This window comes from Crinia signifera, chromosome 1 (assembly GCF_055691185.1).
Source record: "Crinia signifera chromosome 1, ASM5569118v1, whole genome shotgun sequence".
In the NCBI taxonomy this organism is placed as follows: Eukaryota; Metazoa; Chordata; class Amphibia; order Anura; family Myobatrachidae; genus Crinia; species Crinia signifera.
The window spans coordinates 481215208-481240163 of NC_139217.1; the positions used below are offsets into that span (position 1 = coordinate 481215208).

Sequence of the window (24956 nt, forward strand, 5' to 3'; positions counted from 1 at the left end):
ATAAAACTTTGAAAAATAAATTTAAAAGATCCGATGTGAGAAAATGGTTACAAGAGCAAGACGCGTACACATTGCACAAACCGGCTAGAAAAAACTATAAAAGGAATATGATATGTGTATCGGACATAAATCAACAGTGGCAATGTGATTTGGTATCGCTCATAGATCTGGCAAAGCACAACGACGGCGTAAAATATATACTAACCGTCATCGATATATTCAGTAAGAGGGCCTGGGCTGAAAGTCTGACTGCTAAGAGCGCGACGACTGTCGCTAAGGCTTTTGAAAAATTATTCCAACAGGGGGACGTACCGAGGAAACTACAAACCGATAATGGTAAAGAGTTTCTAAACAAAGTCCTAAAAAAGTTGTTAGAAAAATACGGTATACAACATTTCACAACCAATAATGATGTGAAAGCCGCCGTTATAGAACGCTTCAATAGGACTTTAAAAACACGAATGTGGCGATATTTCACGGCGAATAATACATACCGATATATAGACGTTTTACAAGCGTTCATTACCAGTTATAATAACACATACCATAGAACGATTAAGCGAGCTCCGAATGAGGTGGATGGCTCTAATGCGCTGGATGTCTTCAAGACGATATATGGCGATTACTTTAGAAGTAAGAAAACAAAGGCTTGTTTAGCGGTCGGGGACCACGTTCGTATCTCAAAATATAAGGATATATTTCAGAAAGGTTACGAACAGAGTTTTTCTGAGGAAATATTTGTAATACGCGGCGTGAACACTAAAGGACTTAAGCCGCTTTACACGTTGGAGGATCTCTACGGGGAGGCTATAACGGGTAGTTTTTACCCCGAAGAACTTCAAAGTATACCGAAAAACTATAATAGGATTTACAAAGTGGAGAAGATTTTAAAAAATAAGACGGTTAGAGGGAGTAAACACGTATTAGTCAAGTGGCGTGGATACCCCACAAAATTTAACAGTTGGGTCGCTGCATCGGAGATAAAAGATATATAAACAAAGAGGAAGATGGATGACAAACCCTTCTACATAACATTGCCGAGTAACGCCTCAGCCGATACATTTCCACAAAATAAGATTTCTGACTATACCACAAAGTTAGCAAGGCCGATAGACTTAAGTGGAGATTGGGAAGTAGCTCTTACAGAAATACAATACCCACACACCTGGAATACAATCGATGTGCGTGATTGTGTGTTGAAAATAACAAAGTGGGATGGGACGAGCGGTACAGCAACGAGGGTTTGCGTTAAACCGGGGTTTTATGAAACCATCGGGGCGTTACTGTTTTCTTTCAACGCTGAAATTGACCGACATAAACTGGATGGTTTAAAACTATTGTACGATCCGCTTGAACGAGAGATAATCATCGACAACAAGGCGATGTACAACATCACAGCCGGTCCTAAATTGTCGAGAATACTGGGGTTATACCCGAAAACTAAGTTTTTAAAACCGTGCGCCGACATCAGCGGAGGGCAATATACGCTCTTCGTGTACACAGATATTATCGAACATCAGAGGGTCGGTGATAGTTATGTCCCCTTGTTGCGCACCGTTGAAATAAAGGGCCGTAACAACGAGATGGTCACTATACGGTATGAGAAGCCCGATTATGTTCCGTTGTGCAAGACGCATTTTGACACTATAGCCATAGAGATAAAGAATGATCAGAACGAAAACATGTCATTCAAGTTTGGGAAAGCGAACGTGAAACTACATTTCAGACGCCGCAAATCCGAATTTTATTAAAGACAATGGTGGCCGTTAAAAATTATGGTGACCCGGGGCTCTACGCGCAATATTATAAAACACAGGCCGGTAATGGATTACCCGGTTTTCACGGCAGCGCGTATATGTACGGGTGCGGTTTAGGTGGAATTTTTCGAAGCCTGTTCAGAAAAGCGGTACCGCTTTTCCGAAGAGGGCTGGCGATAGCAAAGCCCCACGTGAAGAATGCAGCACGCAACATCGCGAAAGACGTCATCGGACAAGCCACAGCGGCGGTTGTGAGCAAAATACACGACGCAAATCAAGCGAAGCAAGATGGATCAGGTTTAATCTATGCCAGGAAAGGGGCGGCTAAAAATAAACGGAAGCGGGCAATACGACTTCCGACATGGTGCAGACCCCTTTTAAACAAAAAACGGAGCAGACGCGGCTTAATTAAAAAAAGGAAACCGAAGCGAAGGGTCGGTGATATTTTTTAAGCATGTCTTTCATACACAATGAATCCATGGAATGCGCAAAATCTGAACTTGACCTTTTTGACGTACCACCGACGCAGACCAGCGTAGAGAAAAGCCTCTACGTCGAAGTTCAACCTTTGGCGGCATTATCCGAGACCGCGCCGCTTGAATTCTACATAGCGGCCAGCGGGGAACAATACTACGATCTGAACAACACGTTGCTGTACGTGACCTGCAAGATCGTACGGCCTGATAACACTGCTATACCACAAGACGCCAAGGTCGCTCTTATTAATTACCCCATAGCAACTTTATTTAGCCAGGTTGATGTCACTTTGGGCGATAGGCTCATATCGCAGTCCAATAATCTTTACGCTTATAGGGCCTACATAGAGACCATACTGAATTATAGCTCAGATGCGTTATCCACAAAACACACAACTGGATTATTCTACAAAGATGTGGCTGGAGAACACAACACAAGAACCCTGGATGGCGTAAACACTGGGTTTATAAAAAGGGCAAGAACAACGGCACAAAGTCGAACGGTTGAATTATTGGGGCCGCTACACTGTGACCTTTTTCATCAACATAAACTAATATTGAATGCCGTGGACTTGAAGATAAAACTCATCAGAAACAAAGATGCTTTCTGCTTAATGTCTGCTGAAGCGGAGCCCTTTAAAATTCAGATTGTTGCAGCGTCCCTGTTTGTGAAAAGGGTTCAGGTCTCACCCGCAGTCCGGATTGGACACGCCCAGGCCTTACTGACCACCAACGCCAAATATGCGATCGATAGAGTGGGCATGAAGATCTATAGCATACCGACGGGGAGTCGCGTATTTAATTTAGAAAATCTGTTTTTAGGACAGGTGCCAAAAACCATTATAGCCGCTTTTGTAGATAATGAAGCGTTTTCAGGAGCCTATGACAAAAACCCTCTACGGTTTGAACATAAAAATGTAAACTTCGCATCCCTATACCTGGATGGAACACCGCATCCGGCCAAACCATTTCAACCAGACTTTGAACACGGTAATGCGGTTCGCGAGTATATGTCGCTCATTCAGATCACAAATAAGCAGAAATCAGATTCGGGTATACTAATTGACCGTGAAGAGTACCTCAACGGCTACACACTATTTGCTTTTGATCTGTCGCCTGAACAGGAATGCGCGGAGCATCTGTCTCTAATCAGAACCGGTAATCTACGAGCTGAATTCCGGTTTGCAGGAGCACTAGACCGGACAGTCAACATAATAATATACGCATTATTTGATAATATCATCGAGATCAACCAGCGGCGCGATGTGCTGTATGATTATCTATAAATGAAATAAATAATTTTTATATTTATCGTATATTTACCAATATTCATCACCCCATCAGCGATATGAACACATTACAGATAAATTGTATACTGTACGCTAATCCGGTGACGCGCCTGTTTTTTAAAGGGACCTACCCGTGTGATATGCTTCCGAGCGGTAAACTATCGCAATACCCCTGCGCGTTTGTAATCAACACACACACCAGCGCCCAACCGGGGGAGCATTGGTTGGCCGTTTATTTTAACAACCAGCGCGAGTGTTACTTTTTGGACTCTTACGGTTTAGAACCTGACAACCCCCTATTCCCAAAGGCCATAATAAATTTTTTAAACTCAAATTCAAAAAGAATTTACCACCAAAATAAGCAGTTGCAAGGTTTTAACAGTACCGTTTGTGGGCAATATTGTATATACTTTATATTTTTCATGTGTAAAAATTACAAATATACAGATGTGTTGGTCCGTTTTAGTTTTGATACAAAACGTAATGATCGCTATGTATCAAACTTTGTAAGACGTCTCCCTAGAAGTCATTGTTTGAGTCGATATACGGGTAACTGTATACAGTCCTGTGTCACCAGTAACCAACATGTGTTTGATAAAAATAATGTGTAATACAAAATTGTTTGTGTAACTTGTAACTAATGTTGTGGTTGAAATGCTGTATGTACATTGCTTATGGTTACTTTCTATTAAAAAATCTTGCTTATTGAACTTTATATCGTGTGATTGCATATTTTTGCAGACAAACTGGTTAGAATCAAAGAACAAAACAGCATTTTATAAATCATAACCATATTTTATTGGTACAGACAAAATGTATTTACAGCAAAATAATCACGAATAACACGATAAACTTTACAGTTAAAACAATACACTAAATACATGATACATTACAAATTAAACGTCATCGTACAAATTAAACACACAAAAATACATTGTATAAAAACATTATAAATTAGTTATATGTTAAAGGTTCAACCACTGCGAATCCTGAAACAGATTTACGGATCTTTTCCTCGGTAGTAAGTATCCGTGTGGCGTTGTTAACCCGGGGGAATTTAAAACATTTATACGACTTTTTTTAATGTTGTGTATTGGGGAGGCTATATTTACATTGCCAATTTCATCATCGTAGATTTCAGCTTTTAAGCGATCTAACTGTAATCTGTTTGATGCATTACCAACTACAGTGGACGGGATATTCAACTCAGCCATAGCGCGCATAAATTCAATCCATCCGTTAGGCATTTTATGACTCGTCACGCTGTGATTTTGCGTGATACCCCTTATCAAGTCTAACACATTGGATCCTGGCACTGTGACGCCTTTATACATAAACACACCCTTGCGGTCCCAATTCGCAATGTCTTTAGAGCGAACCATTTTACTCATTAGTATTTCACAGTTCTTTTTATACCGCGCATTAACACTGTTCAAGACATCGTGGTAAACAGCGTCGGTAGCATCGTCTTGTGTAGGGTTAGTTGTATCCTCAACAGCATTTGCACCGGGTGATAAAAGCGTTAAAGTTGACATTTCCCTATCAGTTTGTTTACTCAACACCAGGTATCTCTGTAACACAGCTGTGTAGCGTTTTGCCTTTTCATACTCTGATAAAGCATTATTATGTAGTATACTTATGATCTCAGCATCTAGGCTTTGCGTGGCTGTTTTGCGTATATCATCGCTGGTTGGTTTGTTGTTTAAACGGTCTATCTGTTGCTGGGGGACCAGATACATTTTCTCAGAGTATTCCATCACCGATTAGACAGTAGTCCGGTAATTAATGGAATGGCAAATCCTAGCAACGATCCGATAAACCCACCCGACTGTTTCACCAACCTCTTCTTTTTCCCAATGGCGCATTTCTTATTACAAAGCGATTTTATAAGGGACCTCTTCTTTTTAAGGTAGTTCAACTGGCGCTGTGACAGGGGTATTTTACCTTTAAGCGTATTGAGAGCAATCTCACATATGGCTGTCACCAAATCGTTTGAAGCGTTGGATAATATAGCGTTTCTTTGGGACGGTTTGGCTTTAATGAGGGTTTTTAAAAGGGCCCAATTACGCCTTATCCTGGTCGACATGTTCACAGCTGTTAGAAGTGGTAATGAATGACTATAGGATGCGCGGTTATAGCTATTTAGAACCCCGCTTCTTAACAACATAAGCTACTGGTGTGTCGGGGGGAAATAAACCGCTTCGTAAACGATAATCATCAAGGGCATTGTTTCTTAAATCAACCAGTAAATAACCGTATGGAGGCTCCGTAGCGGACTCATAGGCTTCAAGAAAAAAACGATATTTTGATGGGTACATTTGTCTAGCCAGAATGCTAACCTGCATTTTATCCCTGGGGTTTTTAAACAGGACCATATATTTTGTGTTTAAATGTATAGTCCTGCTCTTTCTACCTTGACAAAATATGTTTTGCACAAGGTACATGACACTGAGATTACGATGGTGCACATACTTTGTGAACGCTTTCTCAACCTCAGAATTATTACTCGCTGCATCCATCAAGTCATCTATCACTGTTAAATTAATCTTATCAGGGGGAAAAAGCTGGTCGTCGCTAAATGACTCGGGCAACCCCTCTATAAAACGCATACCAGGGTGAGCACTCAGAAGTTGGTCATATATCGGTTGCCAACAGGTGTAAAACCAAACAATATTATCAGGTACATGCGTCATATGTGTGGATGCGTGTTGTATTAGCGTTTTCACAAAATAACTTTTCCCCGAATTGGAGGGTCCGGCTAAAATACAGGAGAAGGGGTGTTGAAAACGGATATCCATCTTAATAACCAAATGGTAGGGTTGTAAAATTATCCGTGAGGTTACGTTTAGTGTAAACGCACTTTTGCGTTTTCTGCAGCATACGGGTTTCAATCTGCCAGTACTTTTTCACACGTACTATACCGGGCTGCCTGGTCACAATTTTTTTCTGATCCTCGCCTTTGGGGTTTAAAGGATAATCTAAGACCAGTTCTTTCAGACTGTCAAAGTTAACGTGCTGCTCATTACAAACATTCAACGTTATACCTTTGACCTTGAGGCTCGTCTTGCCGTTGCTTAGTCTATAGCCGTATGACTTGGGGCCGGCTGAAACAAACTCTGTTATATGCGTACCAGATGGTAGTTCGCTGGTCAACTCCCCTAGATAATCGCCTAATGGCGGATTCCACTCACCGGGCCTGCTGACAAAAATTACAGAATCTGTATCGTGATACAGACATCTATCTTGTAATCTATCCAATAGGTTGTACAACTCGACGCGGGCGTGCGCTGTGGTAAATGCTGCTATAAATATATTTGTTGTTGAAGACCTGGTATAATGGTCTTTGGCATATTTCCAGTTGACCATAACAGTTTCTGAGTCTATGAAGTCTAAAGCAGACACCTCATAGTGTGGTTGAAAGGCATATTCAAAAAGCTTATCAGGATCTGTCACTAGACAAGTATTGGGCATGTTGCTACGTTGACCAAATTTACCCCATAATGAGTTTAAAAACAATTTAGAAATTTGTCTTTTGGCGGGGTTGACATTTATGTGTTCGTGTCTTAAAGCTATGCCCTCATTTTTTTGATACGCGTCTATGTACTCTTGTTGTTTCACAGAGTCTGTACACCAATCAGGGTAACCAGAAGCCTCCTGTTTATCTCTGAGGTGTGTTTTAATGTAACCTGAAAACAGATCATCAGATCTCTCATCAAAATGCCACACCTCATAGATTTTACACACTTTGTACCCCTTTTCTATAGCAAGATTTATCTCCACTGTGCACCATGTACCGGTTAGGGCGCGGTTTTCTGAGTCATGAACACACGGCTCACACTGTCCAGATTCGGCGCATGTGCGGCACAGCGGAAACATTAACTTACCATTCATTTTAACCGGTAAAACTGGAAAGAAAAGGCCTCTCGGAGGATTAATTTTTAATTTAACAAAACCGAAATACTTTGTGACAGCATCAAAGTCCTTATAAATGATGCGTGGGTGACGTATAGGATATGTTTTGGTCTTGTTGACAAATGGGTATAGGCTAGTAAAGTCAAAATAGTGTATTTTTCATCGCACTCTGTCTTGTGATAAAGTTTTATGGCGTTAGTGCGTCCGCCATAAAGACCATCACGAGGATCCAAGGGTTCAGGGATTTCCAAACCTTTCAGAAAAACCTGAAGCTCCTCATCAGTCTCCCTCATTTTCTTCCACTCACACCCCCACATCTCCCTTATCTGAAATCCACACCGTTTAAGGAATTGTATCCTTAACTGTGTCTTGTGCCGCAGTTGACCGTAGGTTGTTTTAGTCAGATTGTTTTCATCATCGGCTTTGTAACAGTTGTCACAACCGTGATAAAAACACCCCTGGAATTCAAAAGCTGTTGGCACGCCGTTAATCACGGCGTAACCATCCAGACTGTATCTACCGACTTTCTTCTCACCACCTTGTAAAGCGTGTCTTATACTCACACCTTCTTTGTGTTCTATGTACATTAACCACTGTATGGCTGGTGTTGAGTAACGCTTCTGGGTCTTGTGATAGTTATCACCCGGTACAAGAGCCAATGTGTTTGCCTGTAAATATTTACAACGATACATAGCCATACAAACCGACGCTAAAGTCGTCAGTTGGAATGGATCAACGTGACGTTTAACGGCTACATCTTTTTTCTCAGCAGCTATTACAAACTCCTGTTCTGTCATGTCTATAACGGCTGATCTGAAAGCTGCGCACCCTTTTTGCAATATTCTGACATCCTCTTTACAATATCGTATTAATTCTTTTTGAAAATTAAACACCTTGTGTTTGTTTTTTTCGTACCACTCTGTAACATCAGCGGCCTCCTCAGGCATCATGTGTTGTAGGCCAAAATATTCTATTGAGGGCATGCCCCCTATGTAATTTTGGTTATCGGCTGTGTTAAAAAAATGCGGGAAATGACCTTTAACGCCATCAAATCCCATGGCCTTTGGAAATCTGCTCAATTTCATGGGGAGAAAATTGAGAGAGTCTATAAACCTAATCTTCAGATCTTTTATTGTGATACACATTATGTTTCCGCCATTAGAGATGAGGGATACTGTATACCGTTCTTTGATGATCTTGTTCAATACAAAATACGCATCATACCGCCCAGCGTTATGGGCTATGAATGTGTAATGCGCAAATTTTGGTTTCATGAACGTCTTTACAAAATCATCGATACAACCTTTGCCCTTAAACTCCCAGGATTTCTCACCCATTAATGTGAGAGCGTAACAGTAGTTTGGTATATGTATACCTGTCTCCTGCATGCATTCGAAATCAAAAAAGATGTATTTGGTGGTGGGTTCTTCCGCTTTGATGGGCTGTATGTAACACAAATGATCCGCAAACCCATCAACATATGCCTTGCAAGTAGAACACTTTAGCCCCTGACACTCATGAGACCTGCGACGGTAGAGACAACACCTGTCGCAATAAACATGTTCAAGACAGGATATTTTGCGATCTAAAGCTAAGGATTTGTGCTCCTCTAAACATTCACGCGATCTGCAAAACACCCTACAAACCGAACATCTTAATGCGGAATCCCCATCATCAGCGCACGCTTGTCTGTGACAAGCCTTACAAAAGAAAAGACAATCGTGGCTATTTTTGCGCTCATAAGTTCGATTACATAAGGAACAGAAAAATCTCGATCCGAGAAATGCGCAGATATTAATCAGGCCATAATAGTGTGAATCGTGATATAATACATACAGGGTATCACCGTAGCGCGAATCTGAAGAATAGTAATGCCAAGAACGATTATTATGATATAATATTGTAATTTTTGTTTTTAAGTGTTTTTCAAAAACAACAACGTCGCTAAAGCTGACTGCTTTATCGATCGATAGTTTCAAATCCTTATGAATTTGAAGCGCCCGATCGTGTATTTCAGCGTCTGTGGCATTACCTTTATCCAGAAGTTTGCAGATCGATGCCGCAAAGCACAAATAATTGTGCGTATTGTTGAAATCATACAGGTGTCTTCTGCGCCTTTCTATAATTAAGCTGTATGGAATGCGTCTAAGGCCGCGACCAGTTAGGGCCCCACCCGCTCTATTTCTAAAAACAGTGATCACAAACCTTAAACCCGTGCCTAATAAGAATTCAGCGTTACTTTGAAGAGTGTTTGTAATTTGATTCAAGAAACTGACAGCGTCTAATGATTCTTGCGGCTTTCGGTGTGAGTAGATGGCGTTGTGTAAACCACCCCCCTCCAATCTTAACTGTACACGATCATTAGGGTCAACACCAACCATGAATTCATCAATCATAACCTGTATAGCGTTGTGTACGGCTTCAACACCCTCTGCAAATGATGTAACTCTTTCCAAATTAACAAATTGAAAATGATTATGATACTCAATAGCTCTGAAATTAGGATGGTGTCGCTCATACCTGTTAACCGCTTCTAAGTACACATCTCGCCGACCTTCACCATCACCGGGTGGCGCTCTCCCATCTATGTCATTATGCCTGGGCGTTGCGGGGTGTTCAACATTGTCAGGTGACGCAACGTCACCCGGTGATGGTTGGTCCGGCGATTTGTCAGCCTGTGCACCCGGGGTTGGGGGTGTGCCTCGCACCCTGTGTTGTTTACGCTTTCTCAGCCTGTATATGCATTTTAAAGCCTGTTTTATTTTCGAACGGCGAAATAAGTGTGAGATTTTGCACGGTACATTTGCTTTAATTCTTGGGGCTTTTTTACACACATGTAAATTACGTTTCACCCCATAACCCACCATGCCTAGTCACGGATCCGTTTCAATTATCTCGGCAAAATGATACATGTTCGCTTTAATAAAATCCCTAGTCCTCACGGTCTCTGCTATATGATTTGATGTTACATTCATGTACATTTCTACAAGTTCTTTAATGATCTCTGGCTTCTTTTTTGAACCATAAAGCTCATCTTTTATACGGTTCAACATGGTATTGACATTTCTACGCATGTACCCTATATGCTCACGCATCCTCCCCATGACCGCGTAGTATTGTATTTCCGCATCTTGTCCTAATTGTTCCACATTCTGACTCCCATCAACTATGTCTGTCGATACCACGGTCGGCGGGGCATCCGCACCGCCCGATGCGGTTGCCTCGCCGACCGTGGTAAAAACACTGGGTAGTTTTGTGTAATCATCACCCATTACTTTATCAGGAATTCCGGCTACAGATGTTACAGCCTCATCATCATTCTGTGGTGTATCTGAGACTGACTCTTCACTAGGGGTGATAAAAAATGTTTGCCCATTTAAGTCCTCATCATTAGCGGATAATGTATCTGCAGGCGTGTTACTGACTACGCTTTGCGTTTCTGCAGTATGATGTTCCTGCGTGTCTGAAATCACGATGACATCATCATCCGTCAGCGGCGTGTATATCTCTCTTGACAGTCGTAAAGTTTTACGAGTCTTCACAGTCTTTGTATTACCGGCAATGTCAATGTCGGATTCAGTAGGTGTTGCAGGTGTTGTAAATGCGTGCGGGTAATCCACATTACTCACGGTTGGCACTGTTTGTAATGCAATTCTTTTTCTCACGGGTCTACCTTCCGAATATTTCAATTTTCTTTTAAGGTCTGATAAATCGGCCTTGTTTTCTTGACCGGCTCGACTTTTTGTAATTCTCCGCTTGCTTGGCTTGAAATCGTCGCGCTCGGTGGCCATGATCTCGGCCCTTGATACATTTTCTTGACGTTGTGGGTCGATCACCGTTTTAGCTGATTCACCCCCATCCATTTCAGCATTGAGTGGTTGAGCAACCCCAGCCGCGGCTATCATTTTTGCGAATCGTCGCGGATCCGCTGTAAATAAAAAATAACAACGTTTTAGTTACACATTCGCGGACACTAAGACAACCGCTTTATAAAACCTTCAGACCCGCCTCCCAAAACACCCACCCCATCCATGTCGGTTTGCATCTACACAGTCTGTTTAACACCTGTGGTTTCCATTTGTAAAGAACAATGATGAACGCGGTCCTATATAAGAAACTAAATAAATAAACATTACATTACACACCTGAATATTTGCCAGATCTTTCCATCGGCGTGGTTCCTACTGTAATAAAAATCACACCGTTTTAGTTACACATACGCGGCCACAAAGACAGTCGCTTTATAACAACTTCAGGATCACCTCCCAACCCCCACCTTCCTTGTCGGCTTACGTCTACACAGGCTGTTTAATACCTGTGGTTTCCATTTGTAAAGAACAATTGTAAATGTTGTGCTATATAAGAAACCAAATAAATAAACATACACGGGTATTTGTCAAAGGTTTGCGCCGGCATGGTTCCTTTAAACAATGACCAGAAAGCTTGATCGCTGATCTGAGGTCTTTTTGCTCCTTTAGCCAATGAGCTGTTGGGTTGTTTGGCGTTTGATACAACACCCGATGTCGGTTCTCTGTATCCGGATGGTCCCGCTTCACACGTATCGGCCCTAGGTACCGTAGGTTCATACCGGCTAGCTATGTCATCTGTAATACATATATTATCAATTAACGACACATTCGCTGACTTGAGAAAAAAAAAAAAAAAAAAAACCGTCATTTAAGTCATGATAACAACAACTCCTGTGGACACTATTCATGATTTTGCGGCGATATGCAACATTTAACACAAAAACACATTATAAAAACACCGCTAGCCAATCGTCAAAATTCACCTTGTATAGCCGGGGTCTGGTATAGCTGTTTATAGTGTTTTGCCGACTATACAGGTTGTCCATGCCCCCATTTATTGAGACTGTAACTTCATACACTGATATTGACTATGTGAAATAACACATATATAAAGCTCGCTTAATGTTATCTTAACCAGCTGGAAGAATTTCTAAACATAATGCTAAAAAAGGTAGATCTTGTTTTATATCAAATTTGATTTGTGTAGGATGTCTCGCAACGCCGATCATCAAAACATATAACGTATATAATTATAACGTATTAAAGCCGGGTAATTGGTATCGATCATAGATCTTTCACGGCGAATAATACAGACATATCATTATATTACATTATATTATATTATTATATTTTATTCATCACATAATATAATGATACCATCACATTACACACATATATATATATATACTGTATATATATATATATATATATATATATATATATATATATACTGTATATATATATATAAGTTAATTCTGTAGTCTCTAGCTCCGTCTGGAACTTGCTTGCAACTGCAATACATGGCCACTAGATGCCACTCATGCTCTGTTGCAAAGATTTCATGGCCTTTCTTTGTACTGTCTAAACTAATTAATCTGCTAGTCGTGTGAAAATGTTTTTTTCAGAGGTATGAGCTTTCTAATGAATATAATTGTTACCAACCCTGCTGTGCTGTCTACGCTAATTGCGTCATACGTAAATATCAACGTCTTCAAAGACTATGGAATCCGGTGTTTAAAATTACTTTTGAAAATTACAATCATCCGTCATATCTGATGTCTTTCTAAAAGTAACACTATACTTCTCACGCTGTGTGTCTTTAAATTTAAATGCCTACAACATGTCAGGCCCAGACTGACTGTCTCCTGTATCTTTAAATGCATAACAGATGTATACCCAGACCTCTTTGTTATCTCTGATATTTCATTTTAAAAGCAAGATGGACCTTAGCTGGTGTGGAAGTTATCGTGTGGAGTATAACTTTTTATTTTTTATTTTTTGATACACGCTTGGTCAGGCACTTCGTTGTAGTGCTTTTTGGATCGTTCTAAGGTAAGTGTTATTATAGTTGGTAATGATATGTCTGTATTATTCGCCGTGAAAGATCTATGATCGATACCAATTACCCGGCTTTAATACGTTATAATTATATACGTTATATGTTTTGATGATCGGCGTTGCGAGACATCCTACACAAATCAAATTTGATATAAAACAAGATCTACCTTTTTTAGCATTATGTTTAGAAATTCTTCCAGCTGGTTAAGATAACATTAAGCGAGCTTTATATATGTGTTATTTCACATAGTCAATATCAGTGTATGAAGTTACAGTCTCAATAAATGGGGGCATGGACAACCTGTATAAAAGGGGCGTGGACCTGTCAAAACCAATTAGTTTGAAGAAAAAGTGTGCCTTATCTACTCATATACTATCGCCCATCCTGAGGTCACCTCACACTCAGGTCAGGATAGGGCAGTAGGGCTGCTAATAGTAGTGCAGCCCTAGTACATAGGTGTCTCCGTGTATGTATCCTATACTATCGACCCACCCTGTGGTCACCTCACACTCAGGTCAGGATAGGGCTGTAGGGGCTGCTAATAGTAGTGCCGCCCTAGTACATAGGTGTCTCCGTGTATGTATCATATACTATCGCCCACCCTGAGGTCACCTCACACTCAGGTCAGGATAGGACTGTAGGGGCTGCTAATAGTAGTGCCGCCCTAGTACATAGGTGTCTCCGTGTATGTATCATATACTATCGCCCATCCTGAGGTCACCTCACACTCAGGTCAGGATAGGGCAGTAGGGGCTGCTAATAGTAGTGCAGCCCTAGTACATAGGTGTCTCCATGTATGTATCCTATACTATCGCCCACCCTGAGGTCACCTCACACTCAGGTCAGGATAGGGCTGTAGGGGCTGCTAATAGTATTGCCGCCCTAGTACATAGGTGTCTCCGTGTATGTATCATATACTATCGCCCACCCTGAGGTCACCTCACACTCAGGTCAGGATAGGACAGTAGGGGCTGCTAATAGTAGTGCCGCCCTAGTACATAGGTGTCTCCATGTATGTATCCTATACTATCGCCCACCCTGAGGTCACCTCACACTCAGGTCAGGATAGGACTGTAGGGGCTGCTAATAGTAGTGCCGCCCTAGTACATAGGTGTCTCCATGTATGTATCATATACTATCGCCCACCCTGAGGTCACCTCACACTCAGGTCAGGATAGGGCTGTAGGGGCTGCTAATAGTAGTGCAGCCCTAGTACATAGGTGTCTCCATGTATGTATCATATACTATCGCCCATCCTGAGGTCACCTCACACTCAGGTCAGGATAGGGCTGTAGAGGCTGCTAATAGTAGTGCCGCCCTAGTACATAGGTGTCTCCATGTATGTATCATATACTATCGCCCACCCTGAGGTCACCTCACACTCAGGTCAGGATAGGGCTGTAGGGGCTGCTAATAGTAGTGCAGCCCTAGTACATAGGTGTCTCCATGTATGTATCATATACTATCGCCCACCCTGAGGTCACCTCACACTCAGGTCAGGATAGGGCCGTAGGGGCTGGTAATAGTAGTGCCGCCCTAGTACATAGGTGTCTCCGTGTATGTATCCTATACTATCGCCCATCCTGAGGTCACCTCACACTCAGGGCAGGATAGGGCCGTCCGTAGGGGCTGCTAATAGTAGTGCCGCCCTAGTACATAGGTGTCTCCGTGTATGTATCATATACTATCGCCCATCCAGAGGTCACCACACACTCAGGTCAGGATAGGGCAGTAGGGGCTGCTAATAGTAGTGCAGCCCTAGTACATAGGTGTCTCCGTGTATGTATCCTATACTATCGCCCACCCTGAGGTCACCTCACACTCAGGTCAGGATAGGGCTGTAGGTGCTGCTAATAGTAGTGCAGCCCTAGTACATAGGTGTCTCCATGTATGTATCCTATACTATCGCCCACCCTGAGGTCACCTCACACTCAGGTCAGGATAGGGCAGTAGGGGCTGCTAATAGTAGTGCAGCCCTAGTACATAGGTGTCTCCATGTATGTATCCTATACTATCGCCCACCCTGAGGTCACCTCACACTCAGGTCAGGATAGGGCTGTAGGGGCTGCTAATAGTAGTGCAGCCCTAGTACATAGGTGTCTCCGTGTATGTATCATATACTATCGCCCACCCTGAGGTCACCTCACACTCAGGTCAGGATAGGGCCGTAGGGGCTGCTAATAGTAGTGCCGCCCTAGTACATAGGTGTCTCCGTGTATGTATCCTATACTATCGCCCATCCTGAGGTCACCTCACACTCAGGTCAGGATAGGACAGTAGGGGCTGCTAATAGTAGTGCAGCCCTAGTACATAGGTGTCTCCGTGTATGTATCCTATACTATCGCCCACCCTGAGGTCACCTCACACTCAGGTCAGGATAGGGCTGTAGGGGCTGCTAATAGTAGTGCCGCCCTAGTACATGGGTGTCTCCGTGTATGTATCCTATACTATCGCCCATCCTGAGGTCACCTCACACTCAGGTCAGGATAGGACAGTAGGGGCTGCTAATAGTAGTGCAGCCCTAGTACATAGGTGTCTCCGTGTATGTATCATATAAAATCGCCCACCCTGAGGTCACCTCACACTCAGGTCAGGATAGGGCAGTAGGGGCTGCTAATAGTAGTGCAGCCCTAGTACATAGGTGTCTCCATGTATGTATCCTATACTATCGCCCACCCTGAGGTCACCTCACAGTCAGGTCAGGATAGGGCTGTAGGGGCTGCTAATAGTAGTGCCGCCCTAGTACATAGGTGTCTCCGTGTATGTATCATATACTATCGCCCACCCTGAGGTCACCTCACACTCAGGTCAGGATAGGGCTGTAGGGGCTGCTAATAGTAGTGCCGCCCTAGTACATAGGTGTCTCCGTGTATGTATCCTATACTATCGCCCATCCTGAGGTCACCTCACACTCAGGTCAGGATAGGACAGTAGGGGCTGCTAATAGTAGTGCAGCCCTAGTACATAGGTGTCTCCGTGTATGTATCCTATACTATCGCCCACCCTGAGGTCACCTCACACTCAGGTCAGGATAGGGCTGTACAGGATAGGGCTGTAGGGGCTGCTAATAGTAGTGCCGCCCTAGTACATGGGTGTCTCCGTGTATGTATCCTATACTATCGCCCATCCTGAGGTCACCTCACACTCAGGTCAGGATAGGACAGTAGGGGCTGCTAATAGTAGTGCAGCCCTAGTACATAGGTGTCTCCGTGTATGTATCATATACTATCGCCCACCCTGAGGTCACCTCACACTCAGGTCAGGATAGGGCTGTAGGGGCTGCTAATAGTAGTGCAGCCCTAGTACATAGGTGTCTCCATGTATGTATGCTATACTATCACCCATCCTGAGGTCACCTCACACTCAGGTCAGGATAGGACTGTAGGGGCTGCTAATAGTAGTGCCGCCCTAGTACATAGGTGTCTCCATGTATGTATCCTATACTATCGCCCATCCTGAGGTCACCTCACACTCAGGTCAGGATAGGACAGTAGGGGCTGCTAATAGTAGTGCAGCCCTAGTACATAGGTGTCTCCGTGTATGTATCATATACTATCGCCCACCCTGAGGTCACCTCACACTCAGGTCAGGATAGGGCAGTAGGGGCTGCTAATAGTAGTGCAGCCCTAGTACATAGGTGTCTCCATGTATGTATCCTATACTATCGCCCACCCTGAGGTCACCTCACAGTCAGGTCAGGATAGGGCTGTAGGGGCTGCTAATAGTAGTGCCGCCCTAGTACATAGGTGTCTCCGTGTATGTATCATATACTATCGCCCACCCTGAGGTCACCTCACACTCAGGTCAGGATAGGGCTGTAGGGGCTGCTAATAGTAGTGCCGCCCTAGTACATAGGTGTCTCCGTGTATGTATCCTATACTATCGCCCATCCTGAGGTCACCTCACACTCAGGTCAGGATAGGACAGTAGGGGCTGCTAATAGTAGTGCAGCCCTAGTACATAGGTGTCTCCTTGTATGTATCATATACTATCGCCCACCCTGAGGTCACCTCACACTCAGGTCAGGATAGGGCTGTAGGGGCTGCTAATAGTAGTGCAGCCCTAGTACATAGGTGTCTCCATGTATGTATGCTATACTATCACCCATCCTGAGGTCACCTCACACTCAGGTCAGGATAGGACTGTAGGGGCTGCTAATAGTAGTGCCGCCCTAGTACATAGGTGTCTCCATGTATGTATCCTATACTATCGCCCATCCTGAGGTCACCTCACACTCAGGTCAGGATAGGGCTGTAGGGGCTGCTGATAGTAGTGCAGCCCTAGTACATAGGTGTCTCCATGTATGTATCCTATACTATCGCCCATCCTGAGGTCACCTCACACTCAGGTCAGGATAGGGCTGTAGAGGCTGCTAATAGTAGTGCCGCCCTAGTACATAGGTGTCTCCGTGTATGTATCCTATACTATCGCCCGTCCTGAGGTCACCTCACACTCAGGTCAGGATAGGGCAGTAGGGGCTGCTAATAGTAGTGCCGCCCTAGTACATGGGTGTCTCCGTGTATGTATCATATACTATCGCCCATCCTGAGGTCACCTCACACTCAGGTCAGGATAGGGCTGTAGGGGCTGCTAATAGTAGTGCAGCCCTAGTACATAGGTGTCTCCATGTATGTATCCTATACTATCGCCCACCCTGAGGTCACCTCACAGTCAGGTCAGGATAGGGCTGTAGGGGCTGCTAATAGTAGTGCAGCCCTAGTACATAGGTGTCTCCATGTATAAATCATATACTATCGCCCACCCTGAGGTCACCTCACAGTCAGGTCAGGATAGGGCTGTAGGGGCTGCTAATAGTAGTGCAGCCCTAGTACATAGGTGTCTCCGTGTATGTATCATATACTATCGCCCATCCTGAGGTCACCTCACACTCAGGTCAGGATAGGGCAGTAGGGGCTGCTAATAGTAGTACAGCCCTAGTACATAGGTGTCTCCGTGTATGTATCATATACTATCGCCCATCCTGAGGTCACCTCACACTCAGGTCAGGATAGGGCTGTAGGGGCTGCTAATAGTAGTGCCGCCCTAGTACATAGGTGTCTCATGTATGTATCCTATACTATCGCCCACCCTGAGGTCACCTCACACTCAGGTCAGGATAGGACTGTAGGGGCTGCTAATAGTAGTGCAGCCCTAGTACATAGGTGTCTCCGTGTATGTATCATATACTATCGCCCATCCTGAGGTCACCTCACACTCAGGTCAGGATAGGGCTGTAGGGGCTGCTAATAGTGCAGCCCTAGTACATAGGTGTCTCCATGTATGTATCATATACTATCGCCCACCCTGAGGTCACCTCACAGTCAGGTCAGGATAGAACTGTAGGGGCTGCTAATAGTAGTGCAGCCCTAGTACATAGGTGTCTCCATGTATGTATCATATACTATCGCCCACCCTGAGGTCACCTCACACTCAGGTCAGGATAGGGCAGTAGGGGCTGCTAATAGTAGTGCCGCCCTAGTACATAGGTGTCTCCATGTATGTATTATATACTATCGCCCACCCTGAGGTCACCTCACACTCAGGTCAGAATAGGGCAGTAGGGGCTGCTAATAGTAGTGCCGCCCTAGTACATAGGTGTCTCCGTGTATGTATCCTATACTATCGCCCACCCTGAGGTCACCTCACAGTCAGGTCAGGATAGGGCTGTAGGGGCTGCTAATAGTAGTGCCGCCCTAGTACATAGGTGTCTCCGTGTATGTATCCTATACTATCGCCCACCCTGAGGTCACCTCACAGTCAGGTCAGGATAGGGCTGTAGGGGCTGCTAATAGTAGTGCCGCCCTAGTACATAGGTGTCTCCGTGTATGTATCATATACTATCGCCCATCCTGAGGTCACCTCACACTCAGGTCAGGATAGGGCTGTAGGGGCTGCTAATAGTAGTGCAGCCCTAGTACATAGGTGTCTCCATGTATGTATCATATACTATCGCCCACCCTGAGGTCACCTCACAGTCAGGTCAGGATAGGACTGTAGGGGCTGCTAATAGTAGTGCAGCCCTAGTACATAGGTGTCTCCATGTATGTATCATATACTATCGCCCACCCTGAGGTCACCTCACAGTCAGGTCAGGATAGGACTGTAGGGGCTGCTAATAGTAGTGCAGCCCTAGTACATAGGTGTCTCCATGTATGTATCATATACTATCGCCCACCCTGAGGTCACCTCACACTCAGGTCAGGATAGGGCAGTAGTGGCTGCTAATAGTAGTGCCGCCCTAGTACATAGGTGTCTCCATGTATGTATTATATACTATCGCCCACCCTGAGGTCACCTCACACTCAGGTCAGAATAGGGCAGTAGGGGCTGCTAATAGTAGTGCCGCCCTAGTACATAGGTGTCTCCGTGTATGTATCCTATACTATCGCCCACCCTGAGGTCACCTCACAGTCAGGTCAGGATAGGGCTGTAGGGGCTGCTAATAGTAGTGCCGCCCTAGTACATAGGTGTCTCCGTGTATGTATCCTATACTATCGCCCACCCTGAGGTCACCTCACAGTCAGGTCAGGATAGGGCTGTAGGGGCTGCTAATAGTAGTGCCGCCCTAGTACATAGGTGTCTCCGTGTATGTATCATATACTATCGCCCACCCTGAGGTCACCTCACACTCAGGTCAGGATAGGGCTGTAGGGGCTGCTAATAGTAGTGCAGCCCTAGTACATAGGTGTCTCCATGTATGTATCATATACTATCGCCCACCCTGAGGTCACCTCACACTCAGGTCAGGATAGGGCAGTAGGGGCTGCTAATAGTAGTGCCGCCCTAGTACATAGGTGTCTGCATGTATGTATCATATACTATCGCCCACCCTGAGGTCACCTCGCACTCAGGTCAGGATAGAGCTGTAGGGGCTGCTAATAGTAGTGCCGCCCTAGTACATAGGTGTCTCCATGTATGTATCCTGTACTATAGCCCACCCTGAGGTCACCTCGCACTCAGGTCAGGATAGGGCTGTAGGGGCTGCTAATAGTAGTGCAGCCCTAGTACATAGGTGTCTCCGTGTATGTATCATATACTATCGCCCACCCTGAGGTCACCTCACACTCAGGTCAGGATAGGACTGTAGGGGCTGCTAATAGTAGTGCAGCCCTAGTACATAGGTGTCTCCATGTATGTATCATATACTATCGCCCACCCTGAGGTCACCTCACACTCAGGTCAGGATAGGGTTGTAGGGGCTGCTAATAGTAGTGCCGCCCTAGTACATAGGTGTCTCCGTGTATGTATCATATACTATCGCCCATCCTGAGGTCACCTCACACTCAGGTCAGGATTGGGCAGTAGGGGCTGCTAATAGTAGTGCAGCCCTAGTACATAGGTGTCTCCATGTATGTATCATATACTATCGCCCACCCTGAGGTCACCTCACACTCAGGTCAGGATAGGGCTGTAGGGGCTGCTAATAGTAGTGCAGCCCTAGTACATAGGTGTCTCCATGTATGTATCATATACTATCACCCACCCTGAGGTCACCTCACACTCAGGTCAGGATAGGGCAGTAGGGGCTGCTAATAGTAGTGCAGCCCTAGTACATAGGTGTCTCCATGTATGTATCATATACTATCGCCCACCCTGAGGTCACCTCACACTCAGGTCAGGATAGGGCTGTAGGGGCTGCTAATAGTAGTGCAGCCCTAGTACATAGGTGTCTCCATGTATGTATCATATACTATCGCCCATCCTGAGGTCACCTCACACTCAGGTCAGGATAGGGCTGTAGGGGCTGCTAATAGTAGTGCAGCCCTAGTACATAGGTGTCTCCGTGTATGTATCATATACTATCGCCCACCCTGAGGTCACCTCACACTCAGGTCAGGATAGGGCTGTAGGGGCTGCTAATAGTAGTGCAGCCCTAGTACATAGGTGTCTCCGTGTATGTTTCCTATACTATCGCCCATCCTGAGGTCACCTCACACTCAGGTCAGGATAAGGCAGTAGGGGCTGCTAATAGTAGTGCCGCCCTAGTACATAGGTGTCTCCATGTATGTATCATATACTATCGCCCACCCTGAGGTCACCTCACACTCAGGTCAGGATAGGACTGTAGGGGCTGCTAATAGTAGTGCCGCCCTAGTACATAGGTGTCTCAGTGTATGTATCATATACTATCGCCCATCCTGAGGTCACCTCACACTCAGGTCAGGATAGGGCAGTAGGGGCTGCTAATAGTAGTGCAGCCCTAGTACATAGGTGTCTCCGTGTATGTATCCTATACTATCGCCCACCCTGAGGTCACCTCACACTCAGGTCAGGATAGGGCAGTAGGGGCTGCTAAAAGTAGTGCAGCCCTAGTACATAGGTGTCTCCATGTATGTATCATATACTATCGCCCATCCTGAGGTCACCTCACACTCAGGTCAGGATAGGGCAGTAGGGGCTGCTAATAGTAGTGCCGCCCTAGTACATAGGTGTCTCCGTGTATGTATCATATACTATCACCCACCCTGAGGTCACCTCACACTCAGGTCAGGATAGGGCAGTAGGGGCTGCTAATAGTAGTGCAGCCCTAGTACATAGGTGTCTCCATGTATGTATCATATACTATCGCCCACCCTGAGGTCACCTCACACTCAGGTCAGGATAGGACTGTAGGGGCTGCTAATAGTAGTGCCGCCCTAGTACATAGGTGTCTCAGTGTATGTATCATATACTATCGCCCATCCTGAGGTCACCTCACACTCAGGTCAGGATAGGGCAGTAGGGGCTGCTAATAGTAGTGCAGCCCTAGTACATAGGTGTCTCCGTGTATGTATCCTATACTATCGCCCACCCTGAGGTCACCTCACACTCAGGTCAGGATAGGGCAGTAGGGGCTGCTAAAAGTAGTGCAGCCCTAGTACATAGGTGTCTCCATGTATGTATCATATACTATCGCCCATCCTGAGGTCACCTCACACTCAGGTCAGGATAGGGCAGTAGGGGCTGCTAATAGTAGTGCCGCCCTAGTACATAGGTGTCTCCGTGTATGTATCATATACTATCACCCACCCTGAGGTCACCTCACACTCAGGTCAGGATAGGGCAGTAGGGGCTGCTAATAGTAGTGCAGCCCTAGTACATAGGTGTCTCCATGTATGTATCATATACTATCGCCCACCCTGAGGTCACCTCACACTCAGGTCAGGATAGGGCAGTAGGGGCTGCTAATAGTAGTGCAGCCCTAGTACATAGGTGTCTCCGTGTATGTATCCTATACTATCGCCCACCCTGAGGTCACCTCACACTCAGGTCAGGATAGGGCTGTAGGGGCTGCTAATAGTAGTGCCGCCCTAGTACATAGGTGTCTCCATGTATGTATCATATACTATCGCCCATCCTGAGGTCACCTCACACTCAGGTCAGGATAGGGCAGTAGGGGCTGCTAATAGTAGTGCCGCCCTAGTACATAGGTGTCTCCATGTATGTATCATATACTATCGCCCATCCTGAGGTCACCTCACACTCAGGTCAGGATAGGGCAGTAGGGGCTGCTAATAGTAGTGCCGCCCTAGTACATAGGTGTCTCCATGTATGTATCATATACTATCGCCCATCCTGAGGTCACCTCACACTCAGGTCAGGATAGGGCTGTAGGGGCTGCTAATAGTAGTGCCGCCCTAGTACATAGGTGTCTCCGTGTATGTATCCTATACTATCGCCCACCCTGAGGTCACCTCACAGTCAGGTCAGGATAGGGCTGTAGGGGCTGCTAATAGTAGTGCCGCCGTACTACATAGGTGTCTCCATGTATGTATCATATACTATCGCCCACCCTGAGGTCACCTCACACTCAGGTCAGGATAGGGCAGTAGGGGCTGCTAATAGTAGTGCCGCCGTACTACATAGGTGTCTCCATGTATGTATCATATACTATCGCCCATCCTGAGGTCACCTCACACTCAGGTCAGGATAGGGCAGTAGGGGCTGCTAATAGTAGTGCAGCCCTAGTACATAGGTGTCTCCATGTATGTATCATATACTATCACCCACCCTGAGGTCACCTCACACTCAGGTCAGGATAGGACAGTAGGGGCTGCTAATAGTAGTGCAGCCCTAGTACATAGGTGTCTCCGTGTATGTATCATATACTATCGCCCACCCTGAGGTCACCTCACACTCAGGTCAGGATAGGGCAATAGGGGCTGCTAATAGTAGTGCCGCCCTAGTACATAGGTGTCTCCGTGTATGTATCCTATACTATCGCCCATCCTGAGGTCACCTCACACTCAGGTCAGGATAGGGCTGTAGGGGCTGCTAATAGTAGTGCCGCCCTAGTACATAGGTGTCTCCAGGTATGTATCCTATACTAACGCCCACCCTGAGGTCACCTCACACTCAGGTCAGGATAGGGCAGTAGGGGCTGCTAATAGTAGTGACGCCCTAGTACATAGGTGTCTCCGTGTATGTATCCTATACTTTCGCCCACCCTGAGGTCACCTCACACTCAGGTCAGGATAGGGCTGTAGGGGCTGCTAATAGTAGTGCCGCCCTAGTACATAGGTGTCTCCGTGTATGTATCATATACTATCGCCCATCCTGAGGTCACCTCACACTCAGGTCAGGATAGGGCAGTAGGGGCTGCTAATAGTAGTGCCGCCCTAGTACATAGGTGTCTCCGTGTATGTATCATATACTATCGCCCATCCTGTGTCACGAAATGGGTGTGTGGAATCAGTCGTGACTGGAGTGGTCAGATGGTGGATTGATGGAGTGGTGCGGATCTCAGGAAGAGAGGCGTGACCAGCCGGAGATGGGTTAACACAAACAGGTTTATTGAAGGAACTCATATAACAGATAATGTAACCAGGATCAATACTTCTTGATTGGACAAATAATAACTAGATGCAAGTCTCTGATAAATAACAAGTAACAAAAGATAGCAGTCCTTTGCAAAAATAAACAAGATGGCAGTCCGTTCAAAATAAACAAGATATGTGCCGGTAGTTCTGGGAGGATAAGGCAATGTACAGGATTTGAGTTTAGAGAAAAGGCTACCTGAAGATTGGACAATTGGCTGACTGAAGATTGGACGACTGAAGATGGGACGATTGGATGACTGAAGATTGGACGACTGAAGATTGGACGATTGGATGACTGAAGATTGGACGATTGGATGACTGAAGATTGGACGATTGGATGACTGAAGATTGGACGGCTGGATGACTGAAGATTGGATGGTTGAATGATTGAAGATTGGATGGCTGGGATCAGGATACAGCTGAATGACAGGATTACTGGAAGCTTACAGCAGAGACGTAGCACACAATAGCTGGATGCAGCTTGTAGCAGGCAGGTCAGGAAACTGGTATCAGGACAGGGTAGCGACTTGGCGTTGACACAGGAACAGGTGACGGAGATAACAGAACTGAAATGGCTGACTTGGCATATAACAAATAACTGAAGAAAACCGAGTATAAACACAGGAACTAGATGAGCAGGAACTGGAGCAGGAATTGGACCATTTGTGGACCAGACCGTGAGCGCTGGACCAGCCGGACAAGCAGAGCCTCTGGGAGCTGAACACTGAAGACTCACGCAGGGATTCCAGGAAGCAGGCTTGAACTGTACGGAACATCCAGCACATGCAGCAGGAAGACAAGTTGCTGAAGTCAGTTCTGCCTCTGTGAGCAGGATATTTATCCCCCCTGCCTTGT

At 45.2% G+C, this 24956-nt stretch overlaps 2 protein-coding genes across 2 annotated transcripts in view; one reads left to right on the forward strand and one right to left on the reverse strand.

The window, feature by feature from the left end:
* The window catches only part of TMEM8B (transmembrane protein 8B), a 182750-nt gene that overhangs the window by 70417 nt on the left and 87377 nt on the right, over positions 1–24956 (forward strand). The window lies entirely within an intron of this gene.
* LOC146032774 (uncharacterized) lies at positions 10027–11880 on the reverse strand. The gene is made up of 4 exons (XM_083158514.1): positions 11820–11880; positions 11580–11618; positions 10710–11362; positions 10027–10032 (listed from the first exon to the last, which is right to left on the reverse strand). The coding sequence occupies exons 1-4, from the start codon at positions 11848–11850 to the stop codon at positions 10027–10029; spliced, it is 729 nt and encodes a 242-aa protein (XP_083014640.1). The 5' UTR covers positions 11851–11880.